The sequence below is a fragment of the Heterocephalus glaber genome, unplaced genomic scaffold (assembly GCF_053883595.1).
Source record: "Heterocephalus glaber isolate CG9 unplaced genomic scaffold, H.glaber_assembly_v1.0 deba00001532, whole genome shotgun sequence".
Lineage (NCBI taxonomy): Eukaryota > Metazoa > Chordata > Mammalia > Rodentia > Bathyergidae > Heterocephalus > Heterocephalus glaber.
The window spans coordinates 25,660,727-25,687,706 of record NW_028258330.1 but is presented as its reverse complement, the minus strand read 5'-3'; the positions used below and the strand labels follow the sequence as shown (position 1 = coordinate 25,687,706).

Genomic DNA, 26,980 nt, shown 5'->3' with positions numbered 1-26,980 from the left:
ACTTACCCAGTCTATAACTTGCTCTCCTCTCTGATTCCTCCACCAGCCTATGTGCTTTATGAAGGCAGCAATCTCTTATTCCCCCAAGTACCAGATCAGTGTTTGGCACAGAGCAGTTGCTTACCAGGAATTTGTTCAGTGAATGAATGAACTGAAGAGAGCCCAGGAGAATATCATGTGGTTCCTGAGCAGATAGGCAGAGTAGCTGCTGGAGGAATCCACAGGAGCAAGAGCAGCTCTTCTGTTGAGTAGTCAGTAGTCTGGTCAAGTTGAGAGGCCAGAGGAATGAGGGATAGGCGCTGGGCCTTTCAGATTTGGAGAGTGAGAAGGGAAGGGGGAAGTTGAGGGCCAAATCACCCCCTCTGGCTGAGGTCAGTTAGCAGCTCAGTCTCTAGCCATCTCTGGCCCCTGCATGTCTCGCACAGCCAAGCCTAGTCTGCTTCTGCATGACCTAGTCATTGCTTCCATTGAGGTATTTGGCATTTTGTCATGTCCTCATCACACAACCTGCTTTTTTAAGCCTTTCTACCTGGGAAGGTGCTTTGTATTCCCCTGGCCTCATTCTCCCCTCCCTGAACAAAGTAGATCACAGCTGTTCTGGGACCCAGATGACCAGATTTCAAGCAGGGATCCAAAACCTGAACTACAAAAACAGGAGCTTTGTATGGAATATAGTGAACATCTTGGCCTATTGGTTTTTGTTAAAAAATTGCTCCGTTTGAGTTGATCAGTGCTGTACCCTATTACAAAATAAATTATGTGTAGATTATTAGTTACACCAGCAGGCACAACAGTGCCAAAGCCCCATCGTCTTCCCAGGGACCATTTAAATATTATCAGCATGTGACATACATCATTTTGCTAATTACAGTTGTGCCTTAGAGTCAGTAACAGGAAATGACAGCAGTAACCATCCATGGGGGTGTGTATGTGTGTGTGTGCCTGAATGTGAGAGAAGAGGGGATTGAGATTGATAGCTTGAGGTCCTCCTTCGGTTTCTCACTGTATGATCTTCAACAAGTGATTTAATTTCTGTTACAGTTTTCCATTCTCAAAATCCAGGGTGATAATCCCTACCTCTCAGGATGTTTAGTGGATTAGATATAATGTGGGTCTTACTGGCATTAACTACATGTTGACCTGGGAGATACAAGAACAATGTCCTTCAAGTACCCAAAGTGAACTCCCCTAGACCAGCATTCAGTTCCTAAATCATGGGAAGGACAACTTCCTGCCTCTTTTTTTAAACTCTATTTTGTGGGCCAGTGACCAGTAAAAGAAAAATAGTGATCAAGGATTACATATAAACAAAATAAGCATGTTTTAAAAGAATATTGTAAAGTATCCTATCAGCCTAAATAAATTTAAAAACAGGGAACATAAGGAAATCTTCCCTTAAGATTATAATTAACAGCGGCTTATGTTTAAGGAGGGTGTACAACAGTCTGGCCTTATGTGATCCCTTTAATCTTCTGTATCATGTGCCTGAGTGGCCTTCTGCACCCTTCCCTGTGTGTTTACAAATACGTACTCATGTGCTTGTGTAGAGTTTGACTTGTGTGTATTTATGTATGTGTATAGTATGTTTTACTACTGGTATCATGATGGAAGGATAACTTTTTCTTTAATAAAACACCTTGGTGACCTTTCCTTGCTCATATATAAGAGGAACCTCCTTTTTGTTTCAGTCCTGAAGCTGTGAACTGAGCACACTTCACCATGTAACTACTCTCCTCTGACAGCCCTGTAGGTTATTTTCCTTTTTCTGTTGCTATAAGAAATTCATTTAATCTTCATAACAGCCCTTAGAGGGAAGGACTTTCATTATCTCATATGCAAATGAGGAAGCCAAGGCTTGGAGGGTGAGGGACTCACCCAGAATTACCCAGTTTGGAAGCTGTGTATTTGTTTGTGGTCATGTTTATCATATCCTCAGCATCAAGGAGACTGTTCAGTGACTAAATTACCAATGCCTGAATGGCTTGAGATGGGATCAGAAATCACATTTCATGACCGATGAGCTAACATAATTCTGTGCACTCTAACCTCCTGTTTCAGTCTGTTTCCATCAGAGCTGGGCTTGTGTCCTCCTGGATTCTCAAGGCGGGTCAGAACCAGATCCCTTCCCCTCTTACCCAGGGGGTGGCCCGGAGAGCCCCACTCATACTCTCTGTCAGTGTCCAAAGCAGACCCCTTGCGTGCTCTCCCTTTCCCCTACCTCATGGAGATGTTGCTGCACAAGTGGTGGCCTCTGTCATGAGGGGCTGGCCCCAAGCCCCTTTTTGCAGGGCAGACCCTGCAGATAGTGGGCTGGCCTTGCTTTGGCTGTTCTGCCTTCTGCCACTGGGGACATCTGGAGCACTGGGGGTCTGGACACCAACCCTCTAGCACACTGGGCTCCACCCAGGACTCAGTTTTCACTTCAGCATGAAGAAAATCACAGTCCCATATTCTAGAATTGCCTCTCAGTTGTCCTGCTGTCGTTTTGAGGAGTGGGGCCAATGAAGAAACATCTGGGGACATGTATATGGATCATCTGTGGCTGGGTGGTACATAGTCCCATTCATGTTCTGCTGGGGGCCTGTTTCAGGTTCATTCCTGTGGCCTGTCTGTGGCCTTGGCTGTAAGACCCTAGGTCTAAGATGGGGGAAGATGAGTGTCTCCTGGCATTAGGTGCCTGTGACCAGGCTGACCCCTGTCCTTGTCAGCTAGTTGTGCATGTTCACTTGCATTCTTCATTTGGTGGCAGTTTCTCAGTTTAGTTCATTCCTTTGTCCCTCCAGTGCCCAGCATCCCAGGCTTGTCTTTCATAGCTTGTCCCTGGCCTATCCTTCCCTATAACCAGAGTGTCAAGAAAAGCTCGGTCTCCAAAAAAAAGAGAAAAAGATAAGAAAAGCCTGGTCTGAATACAGCAGGTGAGGCAGGCAGGAAGGCCTCAGCTTTAGAAGTTCAAATGCCACAGTGACTCCTATCTGTGCTAGCTTGCTGGCTTTAGACAAGTCACATAATTTCTTGGGGGCTAATTTATTTCTTTACAGATATTAGGTACCTGCTATGCACCAAGCACTCTACTGAGAATGAATGTGATACAGCCCATCCTCCAAGGTGTTCACGGTCTGTGGGGAGAAAGGAAAACAGGCAGCACAGGGCAGTGTGACAGGGTCAGCGTGGTGCCGGGAGCTCAGATCTGGTGCTCTGAAGGAAGCTTCTTGGGGAAGGTACTTTCTAAATGTGTAGGATCTAACTGGGTTCTGGATCTCAAACCCTGGGGGAGGGAGAGAGAGAGAATGGAGGGAGGGAAGTAGGGAGGAATGTTGTGGTTATATAGGATTGGCCTACCACTTGATAAGGAGGAAGGATATTTCAGGGGAGCAGGAGTCAGAGCTACATAATGAGGTCTTGGAGGAGGCCTCATTATGGGGAGGACCAGGCTGAGACTATGTTTTTTTGTTTTTGTTTTTGGTACTGGGGATGGAACTCAGGACCTTATGCTTGCAAGGCAGGCAAAGCACCACTGAGCTAAATCCCTGGCCCAGAGACTGTTTTTGTTTTGTTTTGTTTTGTTTTGTTTTGTTTTCCAGACACAGTCTCACTGTGTAGTTCAGGCTGGCCTTGAACTCACTATGTAGCCCAGGCAGTCCTCAAACTCACAGCAGTCCTTTTGCCTCAGCCTTCCAAGTGCTGGGATTATAGACCTGTGCCACCACACCCAGCTGAGACTTTGATTTTAAATTGAGGACAAATGTAATCAGAGTCATGCTCTGAAAACCTCACTCTGTTTAGGGGGAAGAGGTTAGAACCCAGAATCCAAGGTAGGAAGGAGGCTGCTGCAGTCTGGTGATAGGCGGTAGTATCCATAGTTTTTTCACCTGAAGGGGTACTGGTAAGAAAAGAGGACTCACTATGGAGTTAGACAGGAATTGAAATGACAGATGACAGTCGCTGCTGTGGCCCCAGCTTGCAGTCTTACCTGGTGACCTGCAGCCCTGAGACTAAGGTCTACCTGTTACTTTTCATCTTCAGAGCTGGGAGTGGAGCTCTGTGCCCCATCCCCTCCCACACTGTATCCATTCAGGCCTGTGAGCTGCTGGGCCATGCCAGAGACCAGCTCACAGTCAGCACCAGCCTCCTCTGGCTCCTACTTTTCTAAACTCCAGGCAGGTAGTCAGAGGAGGCTGTGATCCTCCTGACTGTGGCAACCGCGTGAGTTTCCCCAAGAATGTCAGCATCTCTGATGGAAGCAAGAGTCCTGAGGAGCCAAGACCTGCCTGGGTGGTGACACCCAGGTGGTGACCTGCTTCTCCTGAGGCCTGATTTGGCTGCTATCCTGAGCCCCACAGCTTCCAGAGATACCAGATTAACCACCCCGCACTGACTCTGAAATCTCACACACTTATTTTGCCTTTTTTAAACAATCACTTTCTTCCTGGCTGAGTGACAGAGCTGTGTGGAGACAGAGCTGCTGTGGAGCACAGCAGGAATGGGAAGAACTCAGGTTTGAGCCTCAGGCAGGACTGGTGTCCTAGCCTGACCTTTTCATCACTAGCAAGACCCTGGGCTGTATTTCTTTGTGGAAATTATAGGCCCCACCCATGGAACTGTGAAAGATCAGTATGTCCTTCACAGAAGGGCCTGGCCCAGGGCAGATACTCAGAAAATGTTATGTTTCTCCACCTTTTCCCCGCACCCCGCCCTGTAGTGGAGCATGTTCTGACAGGTCCACTTGTAGTTTCACCCTCTCTGTCCCTGGCACCCTTTCATCCACTGCTCCATAAGCTCTCCACCAGAGCCCAGAGGGTGTCTTGGTCCAATCAAGCTGTCCCTGGAAGGCAGTGCCAAGAGGGTGGGGACCAGCACATGCCTCCAGAGTGCTGGCCCTGTGCTGGGTCTGGGGCCACAGAGCTGGAGCAGATGGCATCTCATTTGCATCATCTGATTGAACATGGGGTTAAGGAAGACCCTGGTGGGAAGTGATGGGAAGGGAGAGCCAGGGTGCTCAGCATGACAGGTAGAGCAGCTTCCAGAAACAGACCTGAGGTTTCTTTTTTTTCTTTTTGGTTTTCTGAGGCATGGTCTTTCTATCTAGTTCAGGCTGGCCTTGAACACATTATTTTGCCTAGGCTGGCTTTGAACTCACTGCAGTCCTCTTGCCTCAGTCTCCCAAGAACTGAAGTTATAGGCAGGCCTTAGATTTCTGAGGGCACAGAGAGACAGACATGTTCTGGGGCTCCTAAGTCCTGGGCAGGAACTAGGGAAGCCCACCAATGTAATAAGGTAGAGCTATTGCTTTCATTTTACAGATAAGCAAATGCAGTTTAGGAATGAGAAGTGACACAGAAGTCACACAGCCACTAACTTGCTCATGCTGTTTCCACTGCCCCTTGCCCAACTTCTCCCTGCCCAGACCAGGCAAAGGGACTGGGTCTTCAGCTGCTATGTTGGTTGAATCCCAGGGCCTCTGGGAAATCCCTTCTTTCAGGCCAAATGGAAAGCCCCAAGGGCAGAAGAGATTGTTTCAGTCAGCCTGCCATCAGCCACAGGCTTCCCTCTCAAAGAGCTAAGCTCCAGGACGGCCTGGTTCCTCTTCCTAGGGGCAAGGCACCACCCAGGACCTGTGACACTCAGAACTGTATGCCCCAGTGAGCGGGGCCCTTTCCCACGAGCCCCTTTATCACGTAGATCTTCACACTTTGAGCACCCATACACTCGCTACCGGATCCACCATCAACACTCTGCTGTGCTTGCTCAATCACAGCTCCAAACCTCAATCCATCTTTTTAAAATTTATTTCAAAAACTGGAGTTTGATATTTATTTCCATTTTGCTTAGGTAAAACTGACACACAGTGAAAAATACAAATTTTACCTTGCATTTGTCAAAGCTGTCTTTCACTCACAGAATGTTGTTTTATTTTGTTTTGTTTTTTGAGTCAGGATCTCCCTCTGTAGTTCAGGCTGGCCTTGCCTTCACTATGCAGCCCAGGCTGGCCTTGAACACGCAGCGATCCTCCTGCCTCAGCCTCCTGAATGCTAGGATTTCAGGCATGTGCCACCCTGCCTGGCATTCACCAGAATGTTTTTGAGGTTCATCTGTGTTATTGCATATAATAGTTCACTTTCAATAAACTTTTTTTGGGGGGGCTACCAGGGATCAAACTCAGGACCTTGCACTTGCGAGGCAGGCAGTGGCACCACTGAGCTAAATCCCTGGCCTGATAAACTTTGTATTTTAAAGTTATTTTAGTCATAGAATAGTTGCAGAGATAGTAGAGGTCCCATACCTATTTTCATATGTCTGCCTTCTGCCTTCCTTCACATATATATTTAGGGTCTTATCACTGAGCTACTCAGCTCTTTTTTTAAAAGAATTTTTCTGTTTTTGAGACAGGGTCTTGTGAAGTCAACAGATTGCCCAGGCTGGCCTGAAATTTGTGATCCTCCTACCTCAACCTCCCAGAGTGCTGGGGTTATAGGCATGCACCACTGTGCCTGGCCTGTGTTAAAATCTAAAATTGCACAGCATGTTTGTGAAACTGAGAAGCTGTTCTGGGGCATTGCTTTCAGCTAAAGGCCAATCGGGATTTCATGCTTTTCTAATCATGCCTTCCTCTCCCCCAGGACTCGACCCAGGGGGCTGTTCTGCACATGTGCCTTGCTTGTCTCCCCAGGGTTCTCTGCTCTGATCCTTATTTTTCACGACTGTGACAGTCTTGAGGTTCACTGGGCAGGGATCATGGTGAATGTACCCCAAGTTATTATGTTTGTCTGATGCTTAGGGCTTTTGGAAAGAATCCCCAGGCAAGGCGCCCTTCTCATCACATTGTGTTGGGATGCTACTAGCAGTGTGATATTTACCCTCAGCTCCTGGTTCGCCAAGTTTCTCCACTGCAAAATTACTCTCTTCCCTTTCTCTGCACCCAAGCAGGAAGTGAGTCCCCAAGTCTGACCCACCCTGGGAGCAGGGGAGTGGGCAAGAACTAAGTTCCACCCCCTGAAGGGGCACGCCCACAAACAGTTTGGAGTTCTTCTGAAGCAAAATCTCCCATATTTATATGTTGATTCACTTATTAGCCTATTGTTTTAAATTGCATTTTTGTTTTTATCAAGGTAATACATACTTTATAAAGTTAAGGCTTATAGGAAAAAGAATAGCTCTCAAAGATCTTAGTTATTTCCTCTGGTACTACTGAATAATATTCTTACTCTATTATTATTATTAATTTTTTTTGGTACAGGGGATTGAATTTGGGACCTTGTGCTTTCAAGGCAGGCGGTGGAACCACTGAGCTAATTCCCCGCCCATATTATTTGTATTTCTTACCCCCACACCCGTTTTTTTTTGTTGTTGTTTTTTTGAGGAGTCTCAGCATGTAGTTTAGGCTGGCCTTGAACTCACTATGTAACCCAGGCTGGCCTTGAACTTGCAGCAATCCTCCTGCCTCAGCTTCTTGAGTGCTAGGATTACAGGCATGCACCACCATGCCTAGCCCCCACTCCCTTTTCTATTTGCTTGGAGGATATGAAATTGTCAATATTCAAACTTTTTTTTTTTTAGGTACCAGGGATCGTACTCAGGTCCTTGCGCTTGCGCAGCTGAAACCACTGAGCTAAATCCCTGGCCCCTATTCAAACATTTTTAATCTGCAAAAATAGCAATTTCATATGATTCAGCCTAATAACCTAATAGGTCGATTTCCTTTGACCTATCCAGCATATTGTTGTGTGACACTGAGTTGTCTCATTTTGTTTGGTTATGAGTTGTGACTTTGCATCTGCCCCTCATGTAACCTAGTTTGGATCAGGTTTCTCTTTCCCAGATAGGGCATCTTGGGGCCTGGGTGAGAAATGGTAGCCCAGGGTGTAAGGTCAGCCTTTGCTGTGGTCACTGCTGCCCCTGCCCTGTCAGCAGGCACTCAGAGCCCTGGGCCCCCCAGGCACGTTGCCTTCCAGCGTCCATGACCAACAGTCCGGCCTTAGGCCAAGTGTTTCAGATTCCCTAAAATGGATCAGTCAGTCTTCTACAGAAGCTTCAGTGGTGACAGATGGCAGGTATGTGTCCCAAAACCCTCAATGCTATTACCTGCTCTGACCCTCCTTAGCTGGTCTGGCATTAGGATAGGGCTCTGGGGCAGGGGATTTAGCTCAGTGGTTTCGCCGCCTGCCTAGCAAGCTCAAGGACCCAAGTTTGATCCCCGGTAGCAAAATAAAAAAAGGGCTCTGGAGGTCTAGACCCCAGGCTCAGCTCAACCTTTCATTTGCACCAAGACCCTGGCCAAGTTTCTCCCCTGCTGTAGGCCTCAGTCTCCCCATCTCTGCCAAGAGGTGGTTGGTGCTGATACTCTGAGAGGTCCCCAGTTGACTGAGCCCTGGCCTTCCTGGTTCAGGCACCAAGGTCTTGGGCAGCTTGGGCCAGATGGGACTGCAAGCCTTCAGGGTCTAATGTACAGGGAGCTTGGCAAATCCGTTCCTTCTCTGGACCTCCATGAGGACAACATGGGCTGAGCTTCTTTCTCCCTTTTGATTTTGTGGCCTAAAAGGGGATAGACTGAGCTGGGCAGAGATACTATAGTAGCAGAACCACAACCCCATCCTGATGGAGCTCTCCGGCCAATGCTGGAAGCATGGCCATCAGGCAGTCACACAACTGACTGTAAAATTACACTTTGGATGAGTTTGTGCCAATAAACAGAGGTTAATGGGTCCAGGACCTAATCTGGGGTAGGAGGTGATCCTTCTCAAATCCCGAAGGGCAAACAGCTATTCACTAGGTGAAAGAGGAGAGAACATTCCAGGGAGAGGAAATAGCAACTACCCTGCAGTGGAGTGAGATGGCTCAAGGAGAGGATGGTGCATATTTGTGGGCAGGGACCAAGTACAAGGCCCAAAAGCCCACTTAGTCTGATCTTCACCAAGGAGCTAGGGAAGCCTTTGAGGGAATCATGGTAAGATTTGTGTTTTGCACAACTCCCTCTGGCTGCCAGTGAACACAGTGGAAAAGTAGGTTTGAGAAAAGAGAGCCCAAGACAAGGCTTTGCTGATTCTTAGATGACAGTGGCTTTGTCCAGCATGTGGAGTATAGGAAAGGTGAGTTTGGAAGTATAGGAGGTACAACTGATGGGCCTTTGGTGTCTTAGTGTATGGTAGAAGTGTATGGGAGAAGTGTCAGGTGAAACTGTGGCTTGGGCTTCTGGATGGAAGGTGGAGGTGCAGGTACGAGGCAGGAAAGGCCAGTTTGACCAGGGAAAATAAGGCATTTGGTGAGGACCTGGCTGTGTAGAAATCCTTACTGACACTGAGAGGGAGGTGCACAGGCCAGTGGTTATATTGCACCAGGTGTAGGCTGGGTGGAAAAATAAGAGATGGAATATGGTATCCCTGGGCAGGGCCTTGCTTCTTGGTCCTGGATAGGCTGGGACTCTGATGGGAGATGCCAGGTTGGGGCTCCCCTGCAGGGGCCTTGCTCCAGGGAGGTGCCCCACAGCATCTTCACACCGTCTTTCTCTCCACCCCCAGATCCTGCTCATCTCTGATTACTTCTATGCCTTCCTGCGGCGGGAGTACTACCTCTCACACGGTCTCTACTTGACTGCCAAAGATGGTACAGAGGCCATGCTTGTGCTTAAGTAGGCCTGGCTTGGCACAGTGCTGCTCAGATCTCAGAGTGGGCAAGGGCCAGAAGCTTGACAAGGCCCCCCCATCTAGAGTTGCCAGGAGGCAAGTCCTTGAGAAGAAGAAATTTGAGTCCACAGTCACAAATCTCTGGCACCAAAGGGGACCCATGGCTGACAGCAAGGCCTGTGGGTGAACAGCTGGGGACACACCACCTGGACCCTCCTTTGTGGCTCTGTATACCAAGGAACCCTTTGCCAGGCAGGAAGGGGGAAGCAGCAGGTGAGCAGGGTTTGACAGGTCGTGGTTACCAAATAAATGTTTTTGTTATGAAACAGCTACTCTGGGACCATGTCCACATAGCATGCCTGGAGGAAGTGGGCTCGGCCTGTAGCATGGCCAGGGTACACACAGATGTGTGGATTTCCACGGGGAGCCAGAAATCCACAAGCACAGGCCTATGGTGGTGGGCTGAGACTGGTGTATGGGGATACATTCTCCCTACACCCAAACAAACAACTGGAGGCAAAGGGCCAGGCAGGCCTAAGCAATCTTTATTCTGCAGAGGGACAATGACCACAGATCCGTATACCATGTGGTGATGGAAGGAGCCCCATGTGGCTATGGGGGGAGCCCAGGGCCAGTCTTTCAGGGGTAGGCAGGTCCAGGCAGGGGGGAGAGCCTCAGGTGGGTGAGGGGCAGGTGGGCAGACAGGCAAGGGCCTAAAAAAGACAAACCACACAGCAGGGGTGCCGGGGGCTGCTCCGCACCCTCCCACAACCCAGCCAGCACCCAGTGGGGCAACTCTAACATAACTGGTCCAGGACCCACCCTGGGGCAGAGTAGGCTGGTTGGTGCCAGCTAACTAGAGGCCACATCCCTGCCCAGCCCACCAGGGGCAAGGCAGCTCAGTTCAGGAGCCAGGAGCTACCTGGGCAGAGCCCGACCCGGCCCCCCACCCCCAGGCCAACCCCCCCTACTGCTGGCTCAGAAGCCGAAGGTCTCCTGGGAGGCGTAGACCATGTACAGGAAGCCATCCTCATCTTTCTCCTGCTCATAAATGTCTGCGATGGGCGTGGACACGCTCACCATGCTGTGCTGGTTCACCAGCAGGAAGAAGGCCTGCGTGGGGTTCAGCTGCAGGCGGCGCCTGAGGGGGTAGGAGGGTAGGCTGAGGAGTCCAACCTTGCTTCCCACTCATTCCAACTTCCCCTAGCAGCTCTAACCTCTGACCCGAAATTGACTCCATCCCCTACTCTGACCTTTCCCAGCCTCCAAAAATGGGTCCAGCACCAGTTTCCATGCCCCTGACCACATCCCACCCCTTCTCAGTGGAGACCCGGTGCCCCACCCAGTCCCTCCGGCTGCTGCCTACGCACCGAATGATCTTGACCAACTCGCTCATGTTGACATGGTCGGGGACTAGGAACTTGGTCTTGTCTAGGACAGGGAGCTGCTTCTCACCCTTGTAGCGTTCTATGATCACCTGGGAGTGGGGCGGGTGGGAGACCGTGAGCCCCGGGCGCAGGCTGGACGGGAGCCTGGGCGGGGCCGGGGTGCAGGACTCACCGGGATCTTGCTGGGGTGCTGGTCCCGGATCTGCTGCACCTCCTTACTGCGGTCGGCTGCAGAGGGCGGTCTGCGTGAGGCCCACCGGGGCGAGGCCCTCCCCGCGGCTCCGCCCCGCCGGTTCCCGAGGGGCGGCTCCGGGCCTGCCCCGCCCCTCCCGCCCCTGGGGCCACCGGCCTCTCAGCCCCTGGCAAGGAACACGGTGGGGAGGCCGACCGGGCCCCTCAAGGACACGGGGTCTCCCACCCCCGGGTCGACCGAGCCTGACGTCACGGAGCTGACGTCACCTGCGGGACTCGGGATCGGTCGGACCCCCCGCTCCCCATCGCGGGTCGCCCGCAGGGCCTCACCGAAGCTCCGCCGCTGCTTGAAAGGCCGGTCCGAGGGCATCGCGCGGGCCCGGCGGGGCGCGCTGCCGAGGCTCAGAGGCGTGCGGCTTGGGATGTGGCTGTGGGTCGGGGCTCCGGGGGCTCCGGGGCTCGCGCTCAAGGGCTGCGGGGCTTGCGCTGAAGCCGGCGGCGGCGGCGGCGGCGGCGGCGGCGGCGGGAGGTAACTCGCCCGGGTGACGTCAGGTCACAACATTCCTTAAAGGGGAGGTCTGCGCGTCGTTCCCATTGGGCCGACGCAAAACCCGCCCGCCTGGACTCGTGACGTCATGGCGCAGAGTCTGGATTCCCGGCGTGAGACGCGACGGGGTGGGGCTTCGGAGTGCGTCACAGCCCTTTGACGTCACGGCCTGCACCTTTGCCTAGCCCAAGATCCGGATGGTGGTGAACCTCACGGCGGAGCGAACCTCCCTCCCCAGCATGTCCTTGGACGGCTCGCTCAGAGCCTGTACGTTCCCTGCGCCTTGCGCCGGCCGCAGGCCTTCACAAGAAGGGAGCCCCAGACATTGAAAGAATTCTAGTGTAGAGACAGATCCAGGTCGCAGAAGATGAGGTAAGAAAACGGGTTAGACACAGCAGAAGAGAAAATCACTGAATCTATGGATAAATCAGAAGCAGTTAAGCAGAAACCTTTGGGTGGTGGGCAGTGCACAAGTGACAGAACAGCCAGTGAGAACTCGGCCAGGGTTCAGGAGAGGATGTGGAGGGCAGTTCCCAGAGGATGCTCAAAGCTGATTTAAGACCAGAATCTTCACAAAAGATGCGAAGCAGGGTAGATAAAATCAACATCCACACATTTCGTAATGCATTTGGAGAACTCCAGAGACAAGATTTTAAAGCTACCAAAAAAGCTGAGCTTGGAGGCCCAGGCCTGTAATCCCAGCACTTAAGAGACTGAGGCAGGAGAATCACCAGGAGTTCAACGCCAGCCTGGGCTGCATAGTGAGATCCTGTCTCAAAAAACAATAACAAAAGGAAAAACCGGATTAACAGATTAGCCAGTAAAATAAAATTTAGATTTGTGGCGTTTACAACAGGACATCCAAGTTAGACATGGTAGCATAGACTGTAATCCTGGCTACTTGGGAGGCTGAGGCAAGAGGATCTCAAATTTGAGTGCAGCCTGGGCAATTTAGCACCCTGTCTCAGAATGAAGGCTCAGTGGCAGAGCTCTTCCCTAGCATGCATGAGGCCCTGGATTTAATCCCCAGCCCTGGCTGGGGAGGTGGGGATGAGGGAAGAAGAGGGGTTCCAAAACCTATGGGCACTAAAAGTAAAAAAGATGGAAAAATGTATTCAGAGAAAAACAAAAAAATGTAATTGTAGAAAAATCCAACATAATAGGTTTTAAGGCAAAGGACATTCGTTATCAGGGACCAAAAGAATCACTACAAAATGATGAAAGGAATAACTATCTATGAAAAGAGCAATTCTAGACCTGTATGTTCCAGGTTTCTTTCTTTTCTTTTTTTTTGTAAAGAAGCTGAAAAATGCCAGGCATGGTGGTGCACACTTGTAATCCCAGCACCTGGGGGGCGGGGGGGCCTGAGGCAGAAGGATCACTGGGGTTTGAGGCTAGCCTAAAATATATAGTGAGTTCAAGACCACCCTGGACTTCATTGTGGGAAGCCTGTCTAAAAAAAAAAAATGTACAGCAAAATAATAATACAAGAAAAATTTCCCAAGTCCATCACAGTGAGAGATTTAAGACCTCTTTCAATAATTTATAGAATAGGGCCGGGGATTTAGCTCAGTGGTTCCGCTGCCTGCCTCAAAAGCGCAAGGACCCTAGTTTGATCCCCAGTACCAAAAAAAAAATAATAATTTATAGAATAAGCAGCCCCCCAAAAAGATATAGAAGATCTTAATAGAATTAATAATCCTGAACATTAGACCTTTATAGAACCCTGAACCCAACACAATGATTTCAAACACATGAGGAATATTTACAAAAAGTGATCCAACTACTACACCCCAAAACAAATCTCAAAAGAAACAGACCACAGTCATTTTCATGTTTGGAAATTTAAACCTTTTTCTAAATAACTCAAGATGGAAATCATATAAAAATGAAAAATATTTAGAACAAAACTTGGAGGGGGACAATCAAAGCAGTGTTTAGAAGGATATCTATAGCCTTGTTTTATAAGAAGAAAACATGAGCATAGTGTCAAATTTAAAGAGTAAATGTGTAAACCCAAAGAAAATGGAAGATAATAAGAGCAGAAATTGATTAAATAAAACACAGAAACACTAATATCACAAAATACAACTAGGAATTAGTACCATAAACTACAAAAGGGACATAACCACAGGTGCAGCATAAATAATCAAAATAAGAGTGTTATAAGCTTTATGCCAATAAATTTTAAATGTAGATGAAATGGATAATTTTCTAGCAAAACTATTTAAAAGTAGACAAACAGGCCAGGCGTGATGGCACACGCCTGTTATCCCAGCACTTGGGAGCCTGAAGCAGGAGGATCACCAGGAGTTCAAGGCCAGCCTGGCCTACATAGCGAGAGCTTGTCTCAATAAAACAAAAAAGTGGGGCTGGGGTTTTAGGTCAGTGGTTCCCCCACCTACCTTGCAAGCGCAAGGGCCTGAGTTCAATCCCTGGTACCAAAACAAAACAATGAAAACAGGCAAACTGAATAGCCCTGTACCTACCCATTAGGAAAACTTAAAACTACTCCCCCCCAAAACCAGCTAATCTGAATGGTTTTCTAGGTAAGTTCTACCAAAATTTAAAACCCAAGCATGAAATGTTACACTTAATGGCAGAACACCACCAATATATGGTAAAACAGGTTGATTCCCTTTAAAGGTCACTGAACAAAATTCATTGTTGTGTGGTAGTCAAGTACCAGCAATCATCACAGCCAGAAAAATCCAAGTGAATCGCAAACAGATTGGTAACCAGTAAAATCTGCCATACCTAGTACCGTACCAATTTTAGGAGAAAATGGAAAAAATAGAAGAACCTGCATAGGAGCACAAGGAGACATGGTTAAGAATGTTTATTTTAACATTCTGGTAACAGCAAAAACAATTAGGACTCACCCCAATGTATATATTCCTATAAATGGGACTCATTTAAATATCTTGCTTGTTCCTGTAACAACAGCTTTTGTTGTAATGAAATGGGGAGCAGACTTCCTTTAAGGGGCCAACTGGAAGATTTTAGACTTTGTGGTTTGTTATGGTTGGATGTCCCTTCAAAGCCTCATGGTTTCCTAGGTGGGGCTTTTGGTAGGTGAGTGGATCCCTGGGACGTGATACTCTCTGTAGCTTAGTCTTCTGATGAGTTTACACCTAAGTGTGAGGTTGGGAGGTAAAGCCTGGTTGGAGGAGGTGGGTGACTGGGGGGTGTGGCCTGGAAGGATCTCCCTCCCTCCTCCCTTGATGTGTCTGCTTCCTGCTGTCCTGCCATGGACTATTTCTCCTCTGCTATGCTGACCTGCCTCGGACTCAGCTAACTATGGACTGAAACCTCTACAAACTGTGAGCCAAAATAAACCTCTTCTCTAATATGTGGGTGTTGGGTATTGTGTCTCAGCAATGAGAAGGTAACTGAGTCAGCAGCCGTGAGGTCTCTGGCTGCTGCATCGTAAAGGCAGTGTTAGTCTGGTTGGCACAGCTGTGTACCAATAAAACTCTGCCAAAGTGGACAGACTTGGCCTGAGGAACTCAGTTTTCTCTTGATCCAAAGCTGTGGGTGTCCAAATGGGCAGACCTCACAAAGTCACAGGAGGTTGTGACCAGAGCTGCTAGGGGCAGCATGGCCCTGACCTACACTGAACAGATGCTGGAGCAAGGGGGTGTCACTTGTTCTGTCTTCCCTGACCACCAGGCTGACACCCTGCACTCTAGTTTCCCAGCTCACTGTCCCGGGGATGCCCTGTCTCCCCCAAATCCAGTGGCCTGGCCTCTTCTCCATGTCTCCAGTGTTTAACAAAAACCTTAAACCTGACCTTCCCAGAACAAACCCATGCTCTTCCCCAAAAATGTACTCCAGTTGTGATCTTTACTGTCTTTTCTAAGCCAAAAACCTTAGAATCATGATTAATCTGTTTTCTTTACTCCCCCCCCCGCCCCCCCCGCCACACACCTGCCCACATCCAATCCATTCCTCAGATCCTCTTGGTTCCAGCTTCAAAAAATCTCCAGGACCTGGCTGTATCTGCCACCTGCACCACTGCCACTTGGAACAGAGGCACTGGCATCTCTTGCCTGACTCTTACAGTCACCTCCTTGCTGGTCTCCCTGCTCTGCCCCCGCCCCCGTGTGCCCTCACTATAACAAGTAACTCCTGTCACACAGAAATGGGATCATGCAGTCCCTACATTCCCACTCATTCAAAGTAAAAGCCAAAGGTTGACAGTGGCCTACAAAACCCATGGAATCCACCCATCTTGCTCCCTGACCTCATCTACCCACTCCCTCCCTTCTTGGCTTCGGCCTAGAGTGTTCTTCCCCAAGGCCTCCAGTGACTCACACCCCCACTTCCTTTACCTTGTGGTTCCACTGTCTTCAGGGAGGCCTTCCTGAATACTTTTAATATTGCATTCCCTGCCGGGCCTGGTAGTAGTACATGCCGGTAATCTCAGCACTCAAGAGGCGAAGCAGGAGGGGCTGAGGTAGGAGGATTGCAGTGAATTTAAGGCCAACCTGGGCTACATAGTCAGTTCAAGGCCAGCCTGAACTACATAGCAAGATCCTGCCTCAAAAAAAAAAAAATTGTAGCCCCTGTCCCTCATCACTCTTTACTCCTTAAGTTTTGGCTGGGGCAGTTATCACCTAATATGTTGGGGTTTTGTTTTGGTTTGGGAGTGGGTTTTTTGAGACAGGGTCTTGCAATGCAGCCCAGGGTGGCCTTGAACTCTGGCAGTACTTCTTCCTCAGCCTCCCAAGTGCTGAGATCACAGGCATGTGCTACCATGCCCGGCTTACCTAATATGTTATATGCAGTGATGCCTCGATTCATGAATTTAATTTGTTCCACAGTTCTGGCAAGATGGCCATGGTCGTGTTCAGCACCTGATGTGGAGTTCGTGAAGAGACGCAAAATTTTGCTGGATGCTTCTGTTTGTGAACCAAATTGTTTGCACACAGAAGTGTTTGTGAACCGAGGCATTACTATATTTTTAATTTTTGTGTGGTGCTGGGGATGACACCCATGGCCTGTAGCCAAGCATGATGGATGGTGCACCCTTGTAATCCCAGGTACTTGAAAGGCTGAGGCAGGAGGATTGAAAGTTCAAGGCCAGCCTGGGCAATTTAACAAGACCCTTTCTCAAAATAAAAAATAGAAAGGACTGGGGAGGTAACTCAGTGCAAAGGTCTTGGGTTGAAGCCCCTCAAAAAAAAAAAAAGACAGAAAGAAAAATCCCAGAGCCTCATGCACGCTAGGCAAGTGCTCTCCACCGAGCTCCACCTCGGCTCCTATATAATTTTTTGGGTGTCTCAGTAGTCCAGGCTGGCTGAAAACTTGCAGTCCTCCTGCCTCAGCCTCCCTTGTACGTGGGATTACAGGCATGCACCACCACACCCAGCGCCCCCGTATAATTTTTAAAGCATTTTATCTTTAAAATACTCAGCATACACAACACTAAAAATTGTGCAAGCTCACCGGAGATGTAGCTCAGTGGTGCCGCCGCCTGCCTTGCAAGCACAAGGTCCTGAGTTCGATCCCCGGTACAAATAAAAAAGATGTTAGAAATTGCACAAGCTCATAGTACACCTTGCCAGTCACATTCTATAACATTTTGCCCCATTTACTTTATTATATTTCTGTCCATCTCTTTGCTGCATTTCAGAGTAAGTAGCAGACATCAGTTTGCTTTCTCCCTTGACTTTTCATATGGGTGTTAATATTTTTGGTTCTTTTATTCCTTTGAGTATGTTTTACACACAATGCAACGCACAGAAGTTAGGCCCACTATCGGGGAGTTGGACATATACACCAGTGTAACCCAGGCCCTGTCACCGGGACAGTGGCTCTTCTGCCATTCCTGCTCTCCTCTGGGCCATCTCCACCTGGGCCACAGAGCCGCGCCCTGGCTGAGTTCTCCCTGTAGTCTGTTCTGGCCTTGAATATCCTAGAGATGGCATCACCCACCATGGATTCTTTTGTGTCTGGTTTCTTTTTCTTCTTTTTTTATTAAGTTTGTTAGTACATTTTAGGTGTACATCATGATCGCATTCATCACTAGGAATTTGTACCTGTACATGATACGTCTTAGTTCTTGTTTTTTCCCATTCCCCTTCCTCTCACCCCTCTACCCCTCCCTATTTACAAAAGCTTTGTTTCCATTTTTTTCCTCCTATTCTCATATATTTTTTCCTTTCCCCCACCCCACTCCCTACTTCTCCTTCCCTTTTGAACCTTTTCTTCCTGTTTCACATTATCTGTTATACATTTTGGTCCTCATTTACACTTTCAGTTTCTCAAACCAGAGAAACGATTCTGTTTACACGTGTGTCTTACTTATTTCACTTAGGAATATGGCCTCAATGTGCATCCATTTAGCTATAATTGTCTCAAGCTTACCCTTATGGCAGAGTAGTACTCCTTTTTTATTTTTTAAAAACCCCACATCTTCTTTATCCAGTCACCAGCTGATGGGCATTTGAGCTGTTTCCAAGATTTAGCTATTATAAACTGTGCCACTGTAAACATGGGTGCCCAACAGTTTGTAATAGCTAAAGCTTGGAAGCAGCCCAAATGCCCATCAACTGGAAACTGGATAAAGATGTGGTTTTTTAATAAAATGTAGTATTACTGAGCCATAAAGAACAAAAAATTAGAGTCATTTATAGCTAAATGGATGCATATCGAGGCCATACTCTTAAGTGAAATAAATAGGACACACGTGTAAATACCGAATAGTTTCTCTAGTGTGAGAAATTGATAGTGTAAACAAGGGTTGAAATGATTAAAATGAATAATTGATAATTTGAAATAGGAAAAAAGGTCCAAAGACGAAGGGGTGAAGGGAGGGGAATGGGAAAGGAAAAACTATGAGGAAAAAAAATGGAAATGAAATCTATGTAAATAGAGAAGGGTGGAGGGAGTGAAGGGTGCACGGGTAATGGGGAAAAAATAAGAACCAAGATACATCATGTACAGGTACAAACACCCAATGATAAATGTAAATGAATTGTATACCTAAAATGTACCAATAAAAGAATTTAAGAAAAAAAATAAACATGGGTGCCCATATATTGCTGTGGTATGATGCTTTTTTTTTTTTTTGGTCCCGGGGATCAAACTCAGGACCTTATGCTTGCAAGGCAGGCAAGGTGCCACTGAGCTAAATCCCGGCCCCAATGCTTTTAATTCTTGTGGGAATATATCCAGCAGGGAATAGCTAGGTCAAATGGGACCTCTAATCTGAGTTTTTTGAGGTATCTCGATACTGATTTCCACAGTGGTTGCACCAGTCTGCACTCCCACCAACAGTGGAGAAGGGTTCCTTTTCCCCCACACCCCCACCAGCATTTGTTATTAGTTGATTTCTTTTTTTTTGGTACCGGGGATCGAACTTGGGTCCTTGCACTTGCGCAGCAGGTGGTGAAACCACTGAGCTAAATTCCAGCCCTGGTTGATTTCTTGATAGCAGCCATTCTTTCTGGAGTGAGGTGGAATCTCAGTGTTGTTATCATCTGCATCTCTCGAATGATCAGTGATGTTGAACATTTTTTCATATGTTTATTTGCTATTTCTACTTCCTGTCTGAGAAATGTCTTCATTTCAGATGCCCATTTCAGATTGGGTCTTTAAATTTGGGAGGTCTGATTTTTTTAAGTTCTTTATAGATTCTAGATAGTACACCTTTGTCTGAGGAAGAGCTGGTAAAAATTTTTTTCCACAGTGTGGGTTGTCTCTTCACAGTGCTGGTGGTTTCTCTGGCTGTGCAGAAGCTTTTTAATGAGAAGAGATCCCACTTGTTGCTTCTTTGTGCCAGTTCCCATGTGACTGAGGTTTTGTCCATGAAGTCTTTTCCTATGCCAGTGTCTTGGAGAGTTCTCCCTATCCTCTCTTCTAGCAGGTCTAGTGTTTCTGTTTTAATACTTAGATCTTTAACCTATTTCGATTTTAGTTTAGAGCATTGTGATATGCTTTAATCTTTGGCAAGTTGAAACCCCATTTTCCAGCACCATTCATTAAAGAGGCTGTCTTTCCTCCAGTGAGGGTTTTTGGCTCCTTTGTCAAAGATGAGGTGGCTGAGTGTGTCTGGCGTTGTCTCTGTGTGTCTGGTTTCTTTAACTCAACATAAGGCTGCTGAGGTTCACCCTCTCTGAGGTGCGGATGTCAGTGGACCCTGTGTTTATACTGCCAGCTGGGTTCAGGGTGACAGATGCACCAGTTTCTTTATTCCTCTACCCATGTTATCTACCATGATACCCCTTGTTATCACAAGACTGATTCTAGTTTCTGGGAGTTGTGAATGATGGATTGAGGGTCCCTATAACAGTCTTTGTGTGGACATGTTCTTTTGTTTTGCTTGGACAAATACATAGGAGTGGAATTTCTTATTTGTGGGGCAAGCATGTTTTTTACTTATATAAGAAATTATCAGTCCTTTTTCCAGAGTGCTCTTCCATTTTAACTTCTATGGGAAGTATATGGGATTCTAGTTGCTTTGTATCCTTGTCAACATTTAGTGTTGTCATTCATTTACTTTATGCACACTGGTTTGTGTGTAGTGGTATCTTTTACATTTAATATGCTGTATTTTTAAAAAATGTTTTCTTTTACTTAAAATGCAAGTCCCTAAGGGCAGGGACTTTGGCTTTTTTGTTTTGTTTTTGTGACATAGTCTTACTCTGTGGTCCAGCCAGCCTTGAACTTGCTAGGTAGGCCAGGCTGGTCTCGGACTTGGGATCCTCCTGCCTCAGCCTCCTGGGTGCTGAGATTATAGATGTGCACCACCATGGGGGGTGGGGGGGTGGAGGTGGTTTATTTATTTATTTATTTATTTTGTGGTTCTGGGTATTAAAACCAAGCACTGTATCACATTTGAGCCACATTTCCAAGTCCCAGGGGTGTTTTATGCTTGGCTCCTGCTATAGCCCAGCTCCTAGACAGGGTGTGGCGCATGGTAGGTGCTCAATAAATAGCCCTATGAGTGACTTTTGTTGTTGTTGCTGTTTTTGTTTTTTTGAGGCAGGGTCTCCCTTTGTAATTCAGGCTGGCCCTGAACTCACTATGTAGCCCAGGCTGGCCTTGAACTTGCAGGGATCCTCCTGCCTCAACCTCCCGAGGGCTGAGATTACAGGTGTGTGCCCCCAGACCCTGCTTTGAGTGACTTTTCCTCTGTGTGCCCAGTGGCATCTCTCCATGCCGCTGGCCTCAGAGGATATCTCCCTTTCCAGACCAGGGCAGGAACAGAGTGTGCCATGCTCAGCTACCAGGTGCTCAGAGAGTCAGAGGCTGGGGAGTCAATTTCAGCCCAGAGAAGGGTCTCACCATGGTCATCCATGCCCCCCACTCCTGTCCCCTTCTTCCTGCTGTGCTGCATCTCCTGACTTAGTCACATGAGCCTGAGAAAAGGCAGACAGCTGGCTGTGGCTGGCCTGTCACAGCAGGGTGGAGCAGTGCTAGGCAGCATGGCCACTTAATGACTACATGATCTTGGACAAGTCTTATGGCCTTTCTGCTTCTGTTTGATCCTTCACATGATGGCAGGCCGGCCAGAGACAGACCTAGCTCCAAGGTAGTTTTACCGTTTCCTGAATAAATATTTCTTCCTGGAGCCTCAGTTTCTTCACTTGCAAAATGGAGACATTACCAGAATGTACTTCTGAGGTTGACAACCCAGGAGGGCATGGAGTTGGGAAAATAGGGCCCAGAGTCAGCAGGACGAAGCTTAGCAGCACCAAACCTCAGCGCCTGCATTGGTGGACTTGTCTGTAGAATGCGCCTGGCATTGGGAGGACCCAGGAGAGACTGACTGAGTCAGGGTCATTGTCTCTGAGTGAGTTAGTTCCTGTTTAGACTCCCGGTGGAATTTTCCAGAGACTGAGGGACTGAGACCCACCCAGGAGTCCCCAAGCCTCAAGTTCTGACTGCCCCCACCCTTACCCCAAGACTCCCTGGTGGAGCTCCAACCCCCGGCCCCACTGCCCACCGGGTCTAGACCAGGCCTTTCCCTTCGCCAGCCTCAAGCCCAGTTCCCTCTTCTCCAGCCCCACCCTCCTGAGGGCCAGAGTTGCTGCTCCTCACCCTCCTGTCCCCTAGAGTCAGCAGTCATCTGCGGAGCCTGCCTCCCCTTGGCCTGTCCAGCGTGCACTCCCCTCCGGTGTCCTCAGCTGCTCTGGGGCCTGGCCCTGTACCCCAGTGCTGCCAGCTGACTCCAGCCTTGCCCTCCAGACCTGCGTTTTTGTCTTTTTCCCCTGGTACTGGTGCCTGAACCAAGGGGTGCTCTGCCCCTGAGCTACTACATCCCCAGTCCTTTTTTGGTACCAGGGATTGAACTCGGGACCTTGTGCTTTTGAGACAAGCGGGGGAACCACTGAGCTAAATCCCCAGCCCATCCCCAGTCCTTTTGAGACAGGGTCTGGAGAAGTTGCCCAGACTGCTCTTGAACTCTCCCTGTCTTCCTGCATCAGCGTCCCAAGCATCGGGGATTATAGGTGCACACGTGCCTGGCTTCTGCCTCTTGAACAAAGTTCACCTCAGAGGTTGAGAGTCCTCACACTTAACACATCGAGGAAGACTTGTGCCTTCAGCGGATCCCCACCTGCCCCATCCTGACCCAGCCTGACGTGGCCTCTGCTGGACTGTGACTCCCCGTCCCTGTTGCCCACAAGTCACTCTTGGATCCTTTCCATCCCAAGACCTCTCTAGCCCATGTGAATCCTCTCACCCCCTCCACTGTGGCCCCTCTGGGGTGGAACAAAGCAGCCGCCGCAGAAAACCCCTCACCTCCCCCTGGCCCACACTCCGCCAGGTACTCGTCTGGCAGGGGCACGAACCCCTAGCTATTCTCCACTTGTTTCCGTGCCCAGCTCAGGTCCCACAGACATCATGAGAACCTCTCCTAAAGGCCCTGAACCTGAACCCTCTTCTGCTGAAGCAATGGGGAAAAACTCCAGGCCAGGTTTATTTGACAGCCACAGCCCTGGCTGAAAAGACGAAGATGGTGGACAAGGCGAGCTCTCTGCAAGTCTGGGCCAGTCTCCTCCTGCTCCTTCCTCTCCTCCTGCCTCTAGCACTGCTTCCAGATGCTCTCATGGTGAGAGGAGGCCTTGCCCGGCCCTCATGCTGCTCCCTGTGCTCAGTCATCATGGTCCCTGTCCCCAGCAGCCCTTCACAGGCCCTGGGCTCATGCCTTTCTCATGCGCTTTGCTCTGAGAGGCCGCTCACTCAGTGGCTCCTGCCAGCAGGCAACTCGCTTCCCCTTGGTGACGTCTGCAGCTGTTTCACCTCCTGTCTAGACACACTGAACCCAGCCCAGGTGACCGTACCCCCATGGTGTCCCCGTCCAGATCGCCAAGTCAGTCCACCCTTGTCCTCATCTTTCCTGCTTCTCAACACAGCCGCACACCCAGCTACAGGACTTAGTTTCTCAGCTTCCACAGTCAGGAGCAGCAAGGTGATTAAACTTCAGTCAGTAAAACATCAGCGGAAAGTGTGGTGAAAGAGGACATCCTTCTCTGCCCCTAGCCTCCTCAGCTGCCTGGGATTTGAATGATACCTGCTGCTGCAGCAGCTCTTCTGAATCAGGACTGGGTGGAACTGAAAGTGGGGAGAACCCTGGATCCTGGATCTGCGGATCAGACATTTTGAGTTTTCTGCAGCTGAACCACACCCTTGTTGAAGCAGCTCTGTGCCCCCACTTTCCAGGGTGCAGCTAAAAGTTGAAGTGTCCTGGGAGATGCCTTCAGACAGCTTTTCTGCTCTGCTGCTTCTTTCTTTCATTCTGAATTCCTCTGAGGCACCTTGGCTTTCAGTACCAACCACAGGCCGTAGTGTGGCCTGGTGGGATGGTACTATGCTCAGCAACTGCTCATCCCATCAGGCACTGTGCTCTAATGGGCTCAAATGACGCAGACCCGTCCCCTTCTGATCCCCAGGCAGCACTGGTTGCCAACAAGCACTTAGGAGTCTCCCTGAGGTTTCATTCCCCATCCCCACACTCAACGCCAGCGAGTCCTGATGCTCCCTCCCCCAGTGCCTTGGCCCGTCCCTACGAAGCCCCATAAACTGCCATCATTCTCAATGGCTGACTGGGCTCCCGAGTCCACTGAGCCCTGTGCTACCCACAGAGCCAACGCAGAATACACGCACATCTCAGGTGGTGGAGCTCCGAAGGTCTCTGTGCTTGCAGGGGGCTCCCTCCCTCACTCCTACAGAGGCCCCTGGAGTTCTGGATCGCTCTCCTCATCTGTCAGTTACTTCATCGGCAAAGTGCTGGGAGCCACTGGCTAATCACATTCTAAGCTACTGTTAGGTGTTTGCAAATTTATAAAATTTATTTTTACCCAAATACTTGTAGTTTCAAAAACCAAACCAAAACAAAACAAAAATCAAATAGGTGTTGGAATAGTTACAGCCGTTCTTCTGATCGTTGCCCTCCCAACTCTGAGCAGCATAGCTCCAGCACAGCAGGATTTGCACAGCATGCTGTTCACCTGGCTGCTAGCAGCTCACAGCAGGGCCACATAAGCAGCTCAGGACTTGCTTGCTCTCTCTCTCTGTGTGTGTGTGTGTGTGTGTGTGTGTGTGTGTGTGTGTGTGTGTGTGTTCAGGCTGTTGCCAACAGGGCTGGGGCCACATCCCCAGCTCGTGTTTGTTTTTTATTGTATAATTTATATTTTCTGCAGTTTTGGTCTGTTTCTTCTTGTTTTCCATGTGCCAATACTAAATTATCCTTAAATCTCTGGCAGAACCAAAAGTGAAGTGCTTGAGGGTGCCCAGTGCTCTTCGTAGTCCTTAGGTCTTCCTTTCCTGTGTTTTTTTTTTGTACCGGGGATCGAACTCGGGTCCTTGTGCTTGCAAGGCAAGCGGCAGAACCACTGAGCTAAATCCCTGGCCCTTCCTCTCATGTTTTGAGTCTGTGGCTGCCTGGACCCTGTATCTCACTCCTTTGTTTCACTCCCTTGTTTTGATAACCATGTACTCCAGCTGCTTCCTGAGAAAGGGTTCGTGAATACATGCAGCCCTAAGTCTGGAATATTTATCTTACACTAGCAGTATGGCTGAGCAGAGAACTCTAGGTTGTAAATGTTTTCTTCTTTTGGACGTGGTGTGCACCTGTAAGCCCAGTCCTTGGGAGGCAGGATCACCCAGAATTAGAGGCCAGCTTGGGCTACATAGCAAGACCCTGTCTCACTGGTGCCCCCCCCAAAAATGAACAGGGTATACTGTCAAGGATTATGATTAACTGGTCTGGTGTGAGACTCAAGCATAGTTTTGCTTTTGAGTTGACTGCTTCGTGTCCTCTAGAACATACTCTTGTCATTACGTCCTTTATGTCTATAGTAGGCCTGGCACATGGTAGGCATTCACTAAATAACTGTTCAATGAATAACCTAATAAAGCACTGTTTTGTAAAGGAAGATTATTGTAAAGAACAAGGGTAGGGCACAGTGGCACATGCCTGTAATTCCCAGCTATTCATGAGGCTGAGGCAGGAAGATTGCAAGTTTGGAGCCAGCATGAATAATTTAGCAAGGTGCTGCTTCAAAAAACCAACTGAGCTAGGGATACACTTCCTGGGTTCAGTCTCTAGCACGATAAAAAAGAATAAGGCCAGGCTGGGATTTAGCTCAGTGGTTCCCGCACCTGCCTTGCAAGCGCAGGTCCTACCTGGTATCGCAAAAACAGAACAAAACAAGCAAAGGCAATCTGCTTTGTTTCAGTTTTCCCTAAATATATATGAAAATCTCAAGAAAATTAAATAGATACTATGAATTCCCTATTTCACCTTTCCTTTGGGAAAAATCATGAATATGTTTCTTGTGAATGATACTAGACTTAGCTCCACCTTTGTTTCTCCTGGGACACCAAACCTAGTGCCTTGGCCACATTCAAGGAAACCAAGGTGGGACTATAGTCAGGCAGACTCACACCTGCCTGGGTGTGGCCTAAAGGAGGTGGAAGGCAGAGGACTCAGAGGCTACCTCCGGTGGGCCTCACTGGGCTTTACCTTGAATCATCGAATCCAGAGGGAGTGGGGCAGAGGAGCCTCTGGGGCCAGTGGAGAGAGTGCCTTGGCCAGAGTGAGGGCAGGGCAGGTGGGAGTCTGAGAGGAAGTCTTTGAAAACTCCTGGAAGATGCAGCAGATGCACAAGCCAGAAGCCACCAGTTGAGTGTCAACTAAACTAAACTCTCTTCTCCCATCTCATCTACCTCTTAGCAACAAGGAACAGGCGGCGACAGCCCAAGATCAAACACCTGCTGCTATGGCCTGCAGCGGTGGTCGGTGGGCAGCGGGTCTCCAAATGCAGCTCCATGGTGTTGCTCCTAGTCAGGACCAGTGTACTCCTGATCTTAGCACTCTGGGATGCTGAGGCCTGAGGATCACAAGATCGAGCCCAGTCTGAGTGATTTAGCGAGACCCTGTCTCAAGTGTGCTGAGGATGTAGCTCACCAGCAAGGCCCTGGGTTCAATCCCCAGTACTACAATGAAAAAGTGCTGCCTGTCCAGGCCTGGCCCATGGCATTACATTCTACCCGGGACAGGAATGGAACAGGCCTAGCGTAGACAGTGGGAGCCCAAAATAAAGTTGCCTTTGACCTAATTGGGCCTGATCACAAATAACAGCAGGACTACTGTTCTGAGCACATTTTGTCCTTGTGTTATTTTCCTCAACTGAGTGTATGACTGACCAGCACTGGGAGTTCCCACTATACAGCCCCCATCTCTCCACTGTGTAACAAGGAACAAGGCAAAAAACTGAATCAGAAACCAGTGCAGCTGCGAACCTCTGGGGAGAGGACCCTGTGCACGAGGCTGCATCGAGGGCCATTCACCGACAGCACATCTGCGGCTGTGCCCTGCAGAGGCGAGGCTGGTGGCTGGCCCAGGCTGAGGGGGAGCAGTTTGAAGCCAGTCCGGGTTAGGAGGCGCAGAAAGGGCAGGGAGGCGCAGACCTATGTTCTGGGCTGTGGGCCTTGGGTCCCTAGACCCCAAGTGCTCTGAGGGGACTTAAGTGACACACACTGCATCTGACACTCCGGGTACCCATCAGGAACTTCTCTTCCTTCCCCAGTGGGTGTAGTGGAGAAAAGCTCACAAAGCACTAGCAGGTGGCAGGTGTGGAAACGACAAAAGTGGCTAGGGATGAGGCCCAGAAGCCGAGGCAGCAATCACATGCCATTCAGGAAGTGCGGCCACAGCCGTAAGGAGGGCCAGGCCTAGGGGCCAGGAAGAGATTTCTGCCTGGAGGCTGTGGGTCTGGTTT

The 26,980-nt window shown here is 49.0% G+C and overlaps 2 protein-coding genes across 19 annotated transcripts in view; one reads left to right on the top strand and one right to left on the bottom strand.

Annotated features, from left to right (window-relative positions):
* Pigu (phosphatidylinositol glycan anchor biosynthesis class U) overlaps positions 1–26,980 on the top strand; it is a 153,785-nt gene that overhangs the window by 88,011 nt on the left and 38,794 nt on the right. For 7 of the 16 annotated variants that reach the window (XM_004867913.4, XM_021246948.2, XM_087188889.1 and 4 more), the window contains one exon: positions 3,039–3,305. The exons of 3 other annotated variants lie outside the window; for them this stretch is intronic. In XM_004867913.4, coding sequence (XP_004867970.3) covers positions 3,039–3,305 — 267 coding nt within the window. Of the gene's footprint in view, positions 1–3,038; positions 3,306–9,512; positions 9,950–26,980 lie in introns of those variants that run through there. 6 more of the 16 variants (XR_015442013.1, XM_004867912.3, XM_087188892.1 and 3 more) reach the window with 1 other exon arrangement.
* Positions 705–11,827, bottom strand: Map1lc3a (microtubule associated protein 1 light chain 3 alpha). 3 transcript variants are annotated; one of them, XM_004867915.4, is made up of 5 exons: positions 11,528–11,827; positions 11,178–11,233; positions 10,988–11,094; positions 10,589–10,758; positions 10,141–10,330 (listed from the first exon to the last, which is right to left on the bottom strand). In XM_004867915.4, exons 1-4 carry the CDS (start codon positions 11,565–11,567, stop codon positions 10,596–10,598), a joined length of 366 nt encoding a protein of 121 aa, XP_004867972.1. In that variant the 5' UTR covers positions 11,568–11,827; the 3' UTR covers positions 10,141–10,330; positions 10,589–10,595. The 3 variants fall into 3 exon arrangements, with proteins under 3 accessions (XP_087045025.1, XP_004867972.1, XP_012922183.1); XM_013066729.3 differs by having other exon boundaries at positions 10,698–10,758; positions 11,528–11,821; XM_087188899.1 differs by lacking the exon at positions 10,589–10,758 and having other exon boundaries at positions 705–10,330; positions 11,528–11,813.

Bases quoted from the DNA above. Each gene is read 5' to 3' on its own strand.
- Map1lc3a (XM_087188899.1), bottom strand. From the start codon at position 11,567: ATGCCCTCGGACCGGCCTTTCAAGCAGCGGCGGAGCTTCG. The intron at 11,095-11,177 runs GTGAGTCCTGCA...CCCCACTCCCAG, and splicing joins AGCACCCCAGCAAGATCCCG to GTGATCATAGAACGCTACAA. The intron at 10,331-10,987 runs GTGCGTAGGCAG...TGTCTTTTTTAG, and splicing joins GAGTTGGTCAAGATCATTCG to GCCCTTGCCTGTCTGCCCAC.